The sequence below is a fragment of the Xyrauchen texanus genome, chromosome 34, assembly GCF_025860055.1.
Source record: "Xyrauchen texanus isolate HMW12.3.18 chromosome 34, RBS_HiC_50CHRs, whole genome shotgun sequence".
NCBI classification, from domain to species: Eukaryota; Metazoa; Chordata; class Actinopteri; order Cypriniformes; family Catostomidae; genus Xyrauchen; species Xyrauchen texanus.
Genome location: NC_068309.1, coordinates 37471586 through 37486204, shown reverse-complemented (window position 1 = coordinate 37486204; position 14619 = coordinate 37471586). Strand labels below are relative to the sequence as shown.

General features: G+C 36.8%; 1 protein-coding gene across 1 annotated transcript; it reads right to left on the bottom strand.

Moving 5' to 3' along the window:
* Positions 1-80: 80 nt before the first annotated feature.
* On the bottom strand, positions 81-13878 carry LOC127627604 (voltage-dependent anion-selective channel protein 1-like). The gene is made up of 9 exons (XM_052104046.1): positions 13797-13878; positions 10172-10241; positions 9758-9807; positions 7740-7892; positions 7182-7234; positions 4442-4669; positions 3103-3253; positions 1427-1484; positions 81-1001 (listed from the first exon to the last, which is right to left on the bottom strand). Exons 2-9 carry the CDS (start codon positions 10236-10238, stop codon positions 910-912), a joined length of 852 nt encoding a protein of 283 aa, XP_051960006.1. The 5' UTR covers positions 10239-10241; positions 13797-13878; the 3' UTR covers positions 81-909.
* Positions 13879-14619: the final 741 nt, after the last annotated feature.

The following is a 14619-nucleotide window of genomic DNA, read 5'->3' as shown; positions in this document are numbered from 1 at the left end:
TTTAGAATTTAGAATTGTATTTTAGGCACATACACGTAATATTCTTTGTTCTTTTATATAGCCAAGTTTACACGTTCTAAGATAGTTTAAAATGCCAAAAGTTTTTAAAAAGTATCATTAGCTAGTTGACACACACACAGGTTGAAATGTTTTATTCAACTTAAAGTACACATACTGGTAAATCAACAGTATTCTAATCCTACATTTAAAATGGAAGACTAGTTGTTTTATGATCTTCCCCATTACATCTGAAGGTTGTTTAAAACTCCTTTTGTTCAAGGATAGCTGAAGTAGGTTTGCCATATAAAGGTACAGGCAGTATTCAGCAGTAAAACAATATAATATGTAACAAATGGACAAGATACATAAGTGGAGTTCTCTCATGACACACTCAAAACCGACAAAAACTCTACACACACAAGGTTTGGTGTCTACAGATGTGAAGGGTACCTACGGCAGCCCGCAGAGTGAAAGTGGTTGTATTTGGGCCCAAAAATGTGTGAGATGTTGTGATCAAGTATTAGTGATCTTTGATGTAAGCATAATTTCCAGACAACTATTCTTCACCACCTCCCAAAAAAAAAAAAAAGAAATTGAACATTTGTAAAAATATTCTGACACTTTAAACAACACTGTAATAAATAATGTTATGTGTAGTGCATTGAAAATACATTTTCAGCCATTTATAAACTTCACAAATCCTCTTTGAACGTTCTGTGTGACCTATCAGTGTAGGCTAATTCATAAATACATATTTGTTCCACTCTCTGAAACAGTGAGCCACCACCACTAATGCATAATTTGACCAAGTATAATACATTCCCTTAGCCAGGGCATCTAAGAAAAACAGGATTTGTGAGGGTATGGTATTCAAAAAATAAATTCAGGATCACTGCAATCCTGAGTTTCCTATGCTTCAAACTCCAGACCTAAACCCAGCTTGTGGCCGCCTGCGTTGATGTTCTTCCCGTCCAGAAGAGCAGAGAGGGTCAACTTAATTCCTAAACCAAGAGACAGTTAGACATGTTAGACAACAAACCCTTATATCCAAGAAATCCAAAGAAAGTCACAAACTGAATATAAGAGCACATTAATACAAGAATGCAGTCCCACTATTTAAGATGTATAACCCACATTTTTTTAATAGGATTAAACATGTTAAACTCACAAGATATTCATTACATTTCAGTCCGTACCTCACAAAAGGTATCAATTAGAATATAGCACACAATATCATAACTTTTATATCATACGAGGTTGATGGGGTTTTGTCCTTTCAAGAGCTGAACAGAAAAGAGCTGTATAGAAAATTGTTGTGTGACGATTCTTCAAGAATAATCTTTCTTTGTGTTAAAAAAAGATCATTATAATCATTGAAAATATGTAGTTTGCACTTGCTACCTCATGCACATCCAAACACACTTACCAGACTTCAAGGTTTGAGTATATCCAAGACCAACAAGGCTGGAATTGTTCACTTTGGCCTGTAACAGACATACATGTGTGAGTGGAAAAGCTCACATTTTCAGATTAAGAAATGACAAATATAGTAGTTCAGTCATAACAACTTTCTGAAAGAGTTAGCATTTTAATGTGGGTATGACAATGTTATCAAAATAAGAATAAAAAAAAAAAAACAAAGTGTCACAATATCGGTTTCAGCAGTACCGATCACCGACTCAATCCCATACCTACACGCTGTCTGACTGACACGTGACTACTTTTAAACAATAATATATTTCAAATTAAACACACAATTAGTCAAATTAAAATTGTGATATGTCAGAATGAGATTACTAAACCACAAAAGCCTGCCATTTTTGTCGGCATGAGCTGCATGCTTTAAATGAATGTGTGAAGCCGACCGCTTAAACATTGGAAACCCCACAGACATTAAGAATCTTTCACGTTTTATGAGATCTAAAAAAAAAAAATGAAAAAGAGCACTAAACCACTCTGAAGTGCACAGCACATATAGACTATACATTTATATAATTAAATCAAAGCATTTGCACTTTAATGATCACACTGGGCCATGTAGCAAACCGTTTATCAGAAGTAAAGCTTCCATCAAAACCAAACATCAAAATAAAAGCTCACTTCACAGGGCTCCAGACTGCGACTAAAATAGATTTTCTCCCCATTTTGGAATGCCCAATTCTTTGGAGAATTTGGACAATGTCCAATTCCAAAATACGCTCTTAAGTCCTTATGGCGGTGTAGTGACTCTAGTGCCTCAATCTGGGTGCCAGAGGACGTATACTCGCGAGCATTGATGCCGACTACCACCCCTGGAGTCACAAATTCAAATGGGTGTGCTGAGTACTCCAGTCAGGTCTCCAAAGCAACCAAATTGGCACGGTTGCTAGGGAGGGTAGAGTCAGAAGGGGTAACCTCCTCGTGGTCGTGATTAGTGGTTCTCGCTCGATGAAGGTCATTCAATTTGTATGGGCGACCGCAGAAATTTTTTTAATTCCAGGAAAACCCTATCCATGTTTCTTCAGTTCTCTCAGTCTCAAGTGATGTCCTGCCCACTGATAGATAAGCCAATGCTGCATACATGGATATTTACATATGGCGATATACACAATATAGCAAAATCTCTATCGATTGACACTTTAAAACAAGCTGCTGCTGCACAATTAGAAAAACAAGATCTTGCATGCTGCCACAAAATTAGACAAATCTAGACATTTGGATCTGGGGAGGAGGAGGGTTTCAGAGAACACTCCCACAGTGTGCTGCAGTGAAACCAGATGGCAAATTTTAAATGTTAGGCAAAGACTATGCAAGTTGATTGGCTACCTGATTACCTATCAAAGGACCTATCGGCTTACGTCTTGAGTCGATTGGCTTCACAGATCACATATGAGCGAGCTGATTGGCAAACAGATAATGAGTTCAAAATAACCTATCTGCTTGTTCCATTCAGAGCTGTATGCCTGAACTTAGTCATTTCTATATTTCAGATCATAAGAGTGCATACATTAGAGACTTGTACAATGATAGTCCAGTCCCAAATCAATAAATAAGTAAAACAGCAGATACGACATGCTCAGTATTCTATACTAAGCACAGTAAGAACACAGCCTCAACACGTACCGAGAAGGAAGCGTCATCATCAATCTGATACTTGGCAGCGATGCCAAAGCGAGTGTTGCTGTTGCCAACGGTCCAGGCCAGATTCACTGCTGTCTCCAGATTATCACTGACTTTCTGGTAGATGGAACCGCCAAATTCTGTACCATCATTCCTGTAATATGAAAACACCACTGAATGCATGAGGTGACTCTTTTTACATGATTAAAATGAGTAATTTACAATTTGATGTACTCAACTCATACAACAAGGCATGTCCACATTCATCAAACAACAGTATATCAAACAACATTTCAAACACTGTAATATTTAGAAAAAAAATTTAGCCTACTAATCTATTCAGAAGGATATTTCAACTTTGAAGCTAACCGGTATAATTTTTTGGATGTTAAATACTTTCTCATATTCCAGCTCACTAAGCAGATTCAAGATAATTCAATGATTTGTAGCTTGATTTTCCTAAAAACTGTAAAACGCTGTGGTGCTAGCAAAACATTGAGCATCCAGTCCAGTTTTATACAGTAATATTAGCAAAAACAATTGTATAAGTTTGGGTGGGACTTTCTGTTTGCCTGACCAATGGCAGGTGGGGGAGTGTTTCGGAAACCTGTTTTATTAAGGCCCTATATTTCCACGATGTGGAAAGCATGGATGGAATTGCACAATCCAGTCAAAATTGAACTACCTACAAAACACTTCACAGAACTTGACATATTTCAGATCAAATTAACGTACGAGTTCATAATTAATTGAACCACAAAACAATGTGATTTAATTAAATGTACAGTCTGCATGTGCTGCAGATTATTATAATTATAACAAAATTATACTACATTATAATTAAGCAATATCTTTCAAGAAAGAGTGCTGATGTACAGAATAACTGTTTTCATCAGTGATGTTCTGTTGTGCAACACTTAATTTGACAAAAAATTACTTCTACAGAAGCCATTCATCTGATACAAATAAAGCAATGTGTTATGTTGAAAATTAACTGTTCTATTTTAATTTGATAAATGTTTTAGAATTATTTGATTAGATTAAACAGATGTAAATGTTGCGGCCCTGAACATAACTGTAACCAAACTCATTCTGTAAGTTCCCATAAACCCTCACTGATTGAAACAAGCCAAGTCAGTTTCCATCTGACCAGCAGCGAGCAAATAACGTTAGTGTCCATCCTGCTGCAAAGCCCTAGACAAATCCAATCGCCAGGGAATAAACATGTACAAAAATAACCCACCTTTCTAACCTTGAGACTGGCACAACAAATCAGACATGAACACTGCTTTACACTTCTAATTTAGCTGTAAAGATTTGTGGACATGTGTTGAGTACATACACATTTGTGTGGAGCTGGAGCTCATCCGTCTTGTAGCCAACAGCAAAGTTGCTCTGAGAGATGCGGTTCCTGCCGGCCTCAAAAGTCATCTGGTAACCGGCAAGCCAGCCCTCCAAGCCCACCACCACAGCTCCATGCACCGTAGTGCCATTGATGTCATTGTCCACATCACAGCCCAGGTTAATGTGCTCACGCTGGTAGCTGCTCTTGATCTTACCACTCTTTTTGCTATGGACGATTATAAGAGAACACAACTAAATATCAGAGGAAATATTTTCAGACATCTTCTAGCAATACATTTTCATGATGTGTATGTATAACGCTAATAGAGCGCAACAGTGCCCACCCACTTCTTGGTTCTGGAAGTATTTTTCCCCATTCCTTTCCTTTCTAGAGATTTCATAAACTCATTCATCAAAGAGTTCTAAGCATAAACAAATCCATCCAGCCCCAAGGTGAATCACAACATTACAAACTTTGGTTTAAGCAGAAAAGTATTTGAAAATCAGAAAAAAGATGGTGTACTTCTTTCATAAGGGAATGAACTACAATCCCATGAAGCATTGTGAATCACGTAATTTAATAAAATCTTTAAGTCATTGATTATTTGTATAGAAACAATATATTTAGATTTTATTGCAAAATATTATGATATATGCAAATATACAAGTAGTTTGAGAGTGTCGGGAGACCAACTCGATTGTGTCATTCACAGTGCATTATGAAATTGGGCGGCCGCGGCAGAGGTCTATTGCCGAGCTTTGTTTGACGCAATTCTCTGATTGGTGGATGTTTTCTCATCTGGATCATTGGTAATAGGGAAGTCAAAAGTACCGGTACTTCAGTACCAAGTCAATACTAACATAAAAAAAGATGTTACGATACCAGTTTTTCCACTGTGTGACGGTCAGACGACTGATTTCAAATGCTCACATGCTTATTTGAGCGAATGCTCCATTACTCCTTTTACACTGAAATGGACAATTAATCAAATAAAATTGTGATATGTCCTAGTAGGATTATTAAAACTCAAAAGGATGTGATTTAATTAAATATACAGTCTGCATGTGCTGCACGCATCTAAGGGAGTGTGAAGTCCCTCATAAGCAGAAAACACAATTTTATGAGCATCGCACACTGTGCATGAATCATGCAGCGCCTGCAGAATAAACACAATGCATTTATGCAATTTAATTGCAGAATTTTGCACTTTATCACACTGGCCCCTATAACCAATGTCTTAACCAGAGGTGTGAAACTACCATTAAAAAAAAAGGGAAACATTTATCAAAATAAAAGCTTGATGCATGAAATAAAGAAATTGTGGCAGTAATAGATTACTACAATACAGTAAAGTAAAACGTTATATTTACTGCAATAACAATTGTTATTATTATTACATCAATATATTTAACTTAGGCTAAAGGAGTGTGTTCAATAGCATATTACCTATTTAATGTGGTATCCAAATTGGTTTTGAGAATCATGAAATTACACTAATTACTAATGAGCCAAAACATTATGACCACTCACAAGTGAAGCGAATAACATCATTCATGTGGATGTCAATTTGACACGTACCACCAACATAAATGTGTTTGCAGACCATGTACACCCCTTCATGGCAATGGTCTTCCTTGATGGCAGTGGCCTCTTTCAGCAGGATAATGCACCCAGTCACACCACACACATTGTTCAGGAATGGTTAGAGGAACATGATGAAGAGTTCACGGTGTTGCCAGTTCCACAGATCTCGATCTGACTAGAGCATCTGTGGGATGTGTTGGATCAACAAGTCTGATCAACGGCGACCCCACCTCACAACTTACAGGACTTGAACGATCTGCTGCTAATGTCTTGGTTCCAGATACCACAGGACATGTTCAGGAGTCTTGTAGAGTCCATGCATTGACGGGTCGGCGCCGTTTTGGCAGTACGCAGAGGACCAACAGCATATTAGGCAGGTGGTCATAATGTTTTGGCTCATTGGTGTACACAGGTATTGGTACAGCCTACTGAAATTTTGGTATCGTGACAACCCTAATGGGTCAGTTCTTCAACATAAAATTCCGCTATGAAACAAAAATGAAGATAACAGAGACTTGATGCACGTCGATGTGATTACCACAATTGATGGATTTACAACCTTGGAGTAGAATGAACGTTACATTTATATAGCGCTTTTCTGACACTACACTCAAAGCGCTTTACACAGTGAACAGGGTCCAGCCAATTAATGGATGAGGATTACTAGGAAGCCATGATTGATAAGAGCCAATGGGGGGAATTTGGCCAGGACACCGGGGTTACACCCCTACTCTTTTCGAGAAGTGTGCTAGGATTTTTAAATGAGCACAAAGAGTCAGGACCTCAGTTTAAAGTCTCATCCGAAGGACGGTGCCTTTTTACAGTATAAAGTCCCCATCACCATGCTGGGGCATTAGGACCTACACAGTCCACATGGCGAACACCCCCTGCTGGACTTCCTAATACCACTTCCAGCAGCAACCTCAGTTTTTCCAGGAGATCTCCCATCCAGGTACTGACCAGGCTCAGCCCTGCTTGGCTTCAGTAGGCAACCCTAATGGCTGCAGTTCATGGTAGGTCTGTCTTAAAAGGTTTATAACTTATTGTTAATAATAAATTCCCATATGGAAAAAATGAGTGGGATTTTCTACTTCCGGAACCAGACTGCACTATTTTAGTAGGCCTGTTCCAGTGGTCGGACATAGACACGTACCCAGTGTTTGGAGAAAATGATGAATCAAATGTCAGCTTCAGCCCTTTGGCCAACTGTGGAAAAAATATCCATGATCCATGTTAAATATCAAGTTAGTAATTGATTTAAAGAACAGTACAGTATAATAAAGTACCGGTAGTATATAAAGCTGTAGTCTTGGCTCCTACACTTTTGCTCAGTTTTTTCATCCACACAGCAAAAACCTTATGTCCAATCACTCTGAAAAGTACATGCACATCTTTCCTCAGCTGGTCACATTGCTTGAGGTATCATTCATGCCCGAAGCACAAACTGTGCTGGAAGAGTTACGCCCCAAAGTTTAATACTTTGTGTATCTCTACCTATGAGAAATGGTAATAGTGATGATGGCCTTAGCAATCCCAGCTAATTACATGGAATGGTGTCTGTGGTACTGTACTAACATGTTCTTGAAAAGAAGCATTTTTATCACTACTGTATTTATTTGGTAACTCCCTAGATAGGAACCTAATTCCAGTAGCTCAAGCTGTGTGTACTTATGTAGTACTTACTAGTCTTAGATGGATTGATGTGTCTTACCTGGTCCTCTAGAGTTATCTCCGTACCGAGAGTATTATCAGTGTTCCACTTCTCAGTAAAGGTCAGCCCGTGTTCTGCCCACTTGTACTTGGTCTCCAGTGTCCCTGCCACCTTACTGTTCTCTGTGTTAGCGGAGCCAGAGCTTTTGAACTCCTACAGTAAAATGAAAAATGTATATAGGTTATTTTCTTATTTACATCAATAAGACAACATTAAATGTAACTGTAAAAAAAAATTACTAATTTTCTCCTCGAGTTCACACTGACAAAACCAATCCAAGATAAACATTGTTAGTTCTAACCCTCATGCCATTCCAAATGTGTGATTTTCTTCTGTAGAACACAAATTAAGATTTTTAGAAGAATATCTCAACTCTGTTGGTCTATACAATGCAAATTAATTGGGTCCATAAAAGTAATCCATATGACTCCAGTGGTTTAATCAATGTCTTTTGAAGTGATCCAGTTGGTTTTGGGTGATAACAGACCAACATGTAACTCTATAGTCACTATAAATAACTATGTTATAAATAGTATGACAACTGCAAACTCCTTGGAAGTCATGATTTCAAGCTTGATTACACATCCTAGCACCATCTAGTGTTCTGTGCATGCGTCAAGCGCTAGGAAGTTTAATCGAGCTTGAAATCATGACTGCCAAGGAGTTTGCAGTTGTCATTATTTATAGTGACAACAGAGTTATATTTTGGTCTGTTCTCACCAAAAACCAACTGGATCACTTCAGAAGACATGGATTAAACCATTGAAGTTTTATGGATTACATTTATGCTGCCTTTATGAACGTGTTTGACCCAATTAACTTGCATTGTATGGGCTTACAGAGCTCAGATATTCTTCTAAAAATCTTAAATTGTATTCTGCAGAAGATAGAAAGTCATACACATCTTGAATGACATAAGGGTGAGTACATAATGAGAGAATTTTCATTTTTGTCTGAACTACCCCTTTAAAATGACTGTTTGAAGTTCTGGAGTATCTTAAAAAGGACAACCTAGCTTTTTCTGTCATACCAAAATGTCATATGATACCTTGACCTATATATATATATATATATATATATATATATTAATATTAATATGATTTTATAATGATACCAGGTGAAAAGTAATATTACTTATATGTAATTGTAATAATACAAATTTGAATAATATGATAAATAAGAATACACAATTCAAAACATGTTTCTTGAGCACCAAATATTTAAATGCCATACTTTTTTTACTAGGTCTCAGAAGGTTACTTTCATTATGTTTCAAAGTGAGACGCAAAGATTTCTCCAAACAATTATTCAATTTATTAATCAATAGAAATCCAAAAAGAGCTTTAAATAAAAAAGGCACGATTTCATACTTTTGCACCATGCACGATTTCATGGCAGACAGTCTCATTGACTGTCTGCCATGTTCACATACATCATATTCAGTGTGGACCTCTGTATTTGGGACACATATTTCTGACACGTATACCTTGAAAATATTTTTCAAGGTATACGTGAAATATTTTTTCACGTTGTGCAAAATGTACTCTATTACAATAAATACCACATTCTCTGCATTTGTCCAAGAGCTGCTCTTCCAGGCCTGATCAACAGCCACCTTCTTTCAGCTGCTTATGTCCTCAATCATGTTTAAATGTATGCTAGAATAGCTTCAGGTCAGATTATTGACTTGACAAGTCAAATCATTTCAACATTCTGGCTTTGTCAGACTTCAGAGCGTCAGTGTTTCTACAGCGCTTTGTGTGTTTATATTACTCGTTTTAACTAAATGATATCTGGGCAGAAAAATGCAGTGACTTTCTTGTGTAGATTGTGTTTATAGACTAATTCACACATCAGTGTGTACACCGGGTTGCCATTTGTTAGGATAGTTTGATATTGTCAGTTATGCTTATCAACATTTTATATCCATCTGCATACAACTTAAGAACTTGTTAGTTTGTTGGGGCAGTTTGTATTGGCATTAAGGCTTCTGAAACCAGAATCTGTTGGCTACTTACCAATCCATTTTCTGACCTTGTTTTTAAGTCCAGCTTAATAAGACCAAAACCTTTAAAAGGAAAAAAGACAAACATGTCATTAACACACCAAACAACAGCAAGTGTGATCAATATGTGATCTCACTTTAGGCTTACACTAGGTCATGGCAGAAATTGATAAAGGACGGTTTCAACACATTCAGAGTTTAACCAATCAAAGGCAACACTGGCCTAAAAACCACCAGGCCATTTTAAAAATGATTGATCTGAAATAACACAGGCCTCTGAGTGTATCTCAATATCTCAGATCTGACTCGTTTTACAGCAATCCTTGACTTTATTCTGTGAAATGAATGATTTACTAGAGGTTTTTCTCTAGTAAATTCAATTAAATTTCAAAGAATGTTTTTTATACTGCTTAGAAAGAATTCATACCATATCCTTTGTTGAAGATGTCCCTGGCAGACTTGCCCAGATCTACATATGTTGGAGGAACGGCCATTGTCTGCAACAGAGCAAGGTGAAAATGTGTATGTATCTATACTATGAGAGAGGCCACGTCTAAGACACGTGCAGAAAGTGGCTCAGAAACCGATGTGCCAATTAAAACTCAACGCTCAAACGCAAAAATATTTACACATAGCAAATCATCAAAATAATACAATAATCATGTAACAATGGATGATTGAGAAATATTTTAAACATAATTGAGTGATTCTGACAAAACGTATTTAACCCCAAATCTAGGAATGCTCCAATTGATCGGCCACCGATCAGTATTGGCCAATATTCACGTCGTAGGATGTATATTCACGTCGTAGGCGTAAACTGGCGGCAGCTTCTCAGTCTACGCTGGGCACAGGCATCTCAGTAATAACGCAAGTTACAAGATGTGGTGTAATTCAAATGTCTTTATTATCCCGATTAAATGGCATTAACATGAGTAGCACCAATAGAGTCCAGAAACATGCACTCTTTCATCTCTTGTCCTCATGAGAGAGTGTGCGTGTTCCCCTCATTAAAGTTCAAGCAGCAACAAGTGAAAAATGAACTATTAATACAATCATACAACTAAATGAAAAGGCAGGGATGAACTTTATAAATATAATACTTCTTTATTCAATATTAAGATCCCACTATATAATGTATTAAATATAATGCAAAAATAATTAAATGAAAAAATAACAATGAATCATCCATCCATCCATCCATCGTCAACCGCTTATCCTGTGTACAGGGTCGCGGGGGGCTGGAGCCTATCCCAGCTAACATTGGGCGAAAGGCGGGGGACACCCTGGACAGGTCGCCAGTCCATCGCAGGGCCATAACAATGAATCAAATAACCAAAAATGGCACAATACGTTTAATTGCACCTATGGGTTATCAGTTTAACACTAAGCTTCTATTGATATTAATATAGAGAATATTTTGTTATCCTATACTTTTTTTAAAAGACTTATTTAATAAGCCTTTTAAACTTTTAAAACTTTGTCAGCAAACAGGCAAAGTGATATTACTGGGAAGAGACCTGATAAAATGTGGAATGATCGGAGCATCCCTACCCAAATCAATCCAAAGAATAAATGATATTTTGCATTGGGATCTCTCACAATTTTTTGGGAGAATGAGTACAGACACTTCATTTTTGGTACTCGCCGATACAAATACCCATTTTTTTTTTTATTCCATATTCAACAGTTTTTCAATTTATCATCAAATTATAAAAAGTATTCAAACTTTAATCAAATGGAAATTGAAAAAGAAATTTTCAACATACTTGTATCTTGAAATGCTTTTATACAGATCTTCAAAGCACAATCCCAAATACAACATTGTACATTAATTATTTTGTCAAAGTGCTGCATAACAGAGCATCACAGATGTGTGATATTGATTAGGCCAAATATAATACAATTACTATTGATTTATTATTAGTAGTAGTAGAATTAGTAGTATTACAATGAATATTACATAACTATACAGTAGTAATATATTTCTGTCATACTTTTTTCCCTATTTAAATTTGGGGAAAGCACAATATCGGACCCGATTATTACACCAGTATCGGCATCAGGATACCCCTAATTTTGCATTGTTTAGGACCATAGAGACTTTTTGCATTGTGGAATTTTTTCCAACACACATTTTACCACCGATTCTCATTACCGTAACACATGTTCCTTTTATTATTCCAATTATTTTCAATGATGGTTCTTCTTATTATAAAAAAAAGATGCTGTAGTACAAAGATTTTTTAGGTTAAAATCTGACAAAATTAAAAGCAATACCAGTTGGGTGTTAAAAAGTGTATTACTGTCATGAAAATGCCACAATGCAAAAAATATTTATGGCCCTTAAACTAGGCTTCAATTTCTATAGGCAAAATCTAATTTCTTATTTGTCTCTTTTGATTTTGGAGTAAATTTGGACCTGGACATTTTCTTAACAGATTTCATGAGAATCACACAATTGTAGAATTTATACATATCAAATTTTACCAATTTATACAATAGAAGGTAGCTTAGGTTTCTCACAAGAGGAGTGTAACCAAGGCCATAACACTTATATATTCAGATGAATGATTCAATATTTGGGTGTTACACAAGACCATTGGCCCTCATGGGTCATTTTCAAAATGGAAAACCCCACATTCCCCCTGCTGGAGTCATTTTTACAGAAAGAGTTGGCAGATTTGTTGTGCTTGTGAAAAATTAATATAGCCTACTGCTTGACTACAGGCCCAAAACTCTGCTGAACTGCTGCCCAATGAACCAATTAATGTGTCACTTGGTAGAAGCAAGCCAAACTAGACAGATGCCAACATGAGCAGGTTGCGTGACATGCCACAAACAAAACTATGTAAGGTAAAAATTAAAATAATAACAACCTAGACTACATTAAATACACCCACAGGCAACATAAAATTTGACTCGCAACAAGTATGAATGTGCGGTGAATAACTGAAGGTCAAGTCTATGAAACTCAAAATTTAAGAGACATTTAGAAACCAAACACACAATAATTCAGCATATTATTGGGTTTTAGCGGTACTAATAAATTCCAATGTTTGGTTCTTAGTGACATGTTAATTAACTTTTAAATGATCAACCATTTTGGTCCTTTGGTGAGGAAACAAATCTAGATCCCTGAAGTAAAACCAGTTGAGTACCACTGCTTTACAACAAGGCCTATACTCTGCAAATATGAGAAACATGTGAATAATTCTCTCATAATGAACCACAAAGTGGATGCAAAATCATATTAACAACAAATAAACACCTGATGTCAGTAGCACAAATCCAGACTGCACTTCCAAGCATCATCCACCCCGTATGAAGACAAAGGACACATTAATGCTTAGACCTGCACTTCTGTGAATGCAGCAACCATTGGGTTTATTTAGCCTTACAGAGGAACGAATGCTTTGGAAATCCCAATCACCATTATGAAATTCTCATGATTTTAATCTGAAAAGAGAGAATTAAACTCTGAATGATAATATATGAGCTTGTATGAGCTCATTGTGCGTTTGATGTGTTGAGAGGTCAATGTCACAGCTTTTAAGCCATTATCACAGGAGCTTGAAGTCAAATCGAGCAAAGAACAAGCCCACAAGCTAAAACTAACACGAATGGTCCACATATTCTGGAAGTTGTTGTGACAGTTTGATATTTTGCTTGTTTGGTCACAAAGAATCATTTCGTTGTTCTGTGAGACAATGACTGATACGTGCACGTGAGCACGAGCGCTGGGTCAATTCATTTCAAGCACACATGCACATTTGGTCATATCACACTGTATACTCGATGTCAGTGTATAACGACAGTGAGTGCAATCCTAACATCGTCAATGGCATTACATTCATATATTACAGTAAAGCGTTAAATTAATGATCGGTTTTGTGGGTTCAGGCCTTGCTCGCGACATTGATGTACTGCACCATCACACGGGCATTACTTAATAATACTTTGCAATATTAAATATAAAACGTTATTCTATAATGCAGCCGAGTGTTTTATTGTATAGCATGATAAATATCATATGTTACATTTAAACGTACCTCTGTTGCTGGTGTGGACAGCGCCCGGTCAGTCAGGACTCAACCAGGAGGATGAGACAGGCACGCTAAGTGTACGAGAATTACGCAAAAACGTTCTCAAATAGCGTAGGCGTTACGGATAGAGCGTACGACAACAGCGCCACGCCTACGAAATAATCTTGAGCATTAGCACAACAGATTCCACTAGATAGATAGATAGATAGATAGATAGATAGATAGATAGATAGATAGATAGATAGATAGATAGATAGATAGATAGATAGATAGATAGATAGATAGATAGACAGATAGACAGACAGACAGACAGACAGACAGACAGACAGACAGACAGACAGACAGATAGTGTGTTAGTGAGCACACTTAAAGGAATAGTTCACCCAAAAAAAGGAAAATTTGCTGATAATTTACTAACCCTCATGCCTTCCAAGATGTATATGACCTTCTTTCGTCATCAGAACATGATTAGAGACTTTTAGGAATGTATCCCAGGTTTTTAGCTTCATCTTGTGCAAATGAATAGACTCCAGTATTTGACAGTCCAAAAAGCACACTTAGTAATCCACGTGACTCCCGCCGATCAAGTAATATCTTCTGAAGTGAATCGATAGGTTTGTGTGAAAAACAAATTGCTAATTAATCGTTTTAATGCTGGCTAAGTGTGTTTTTTGGACCATCAAAAATTGGTGTCCATTCACTTGCATTGGATAAAGCTAAAAACCTGGGATACTTTCCTAAAAATCTTAAATCCTGTTCTGATGAAGAAAGAAGGTCAAATACATCTTAGATGTATAGCGCTTTTCACAACACACATCCTAGGTGTTTA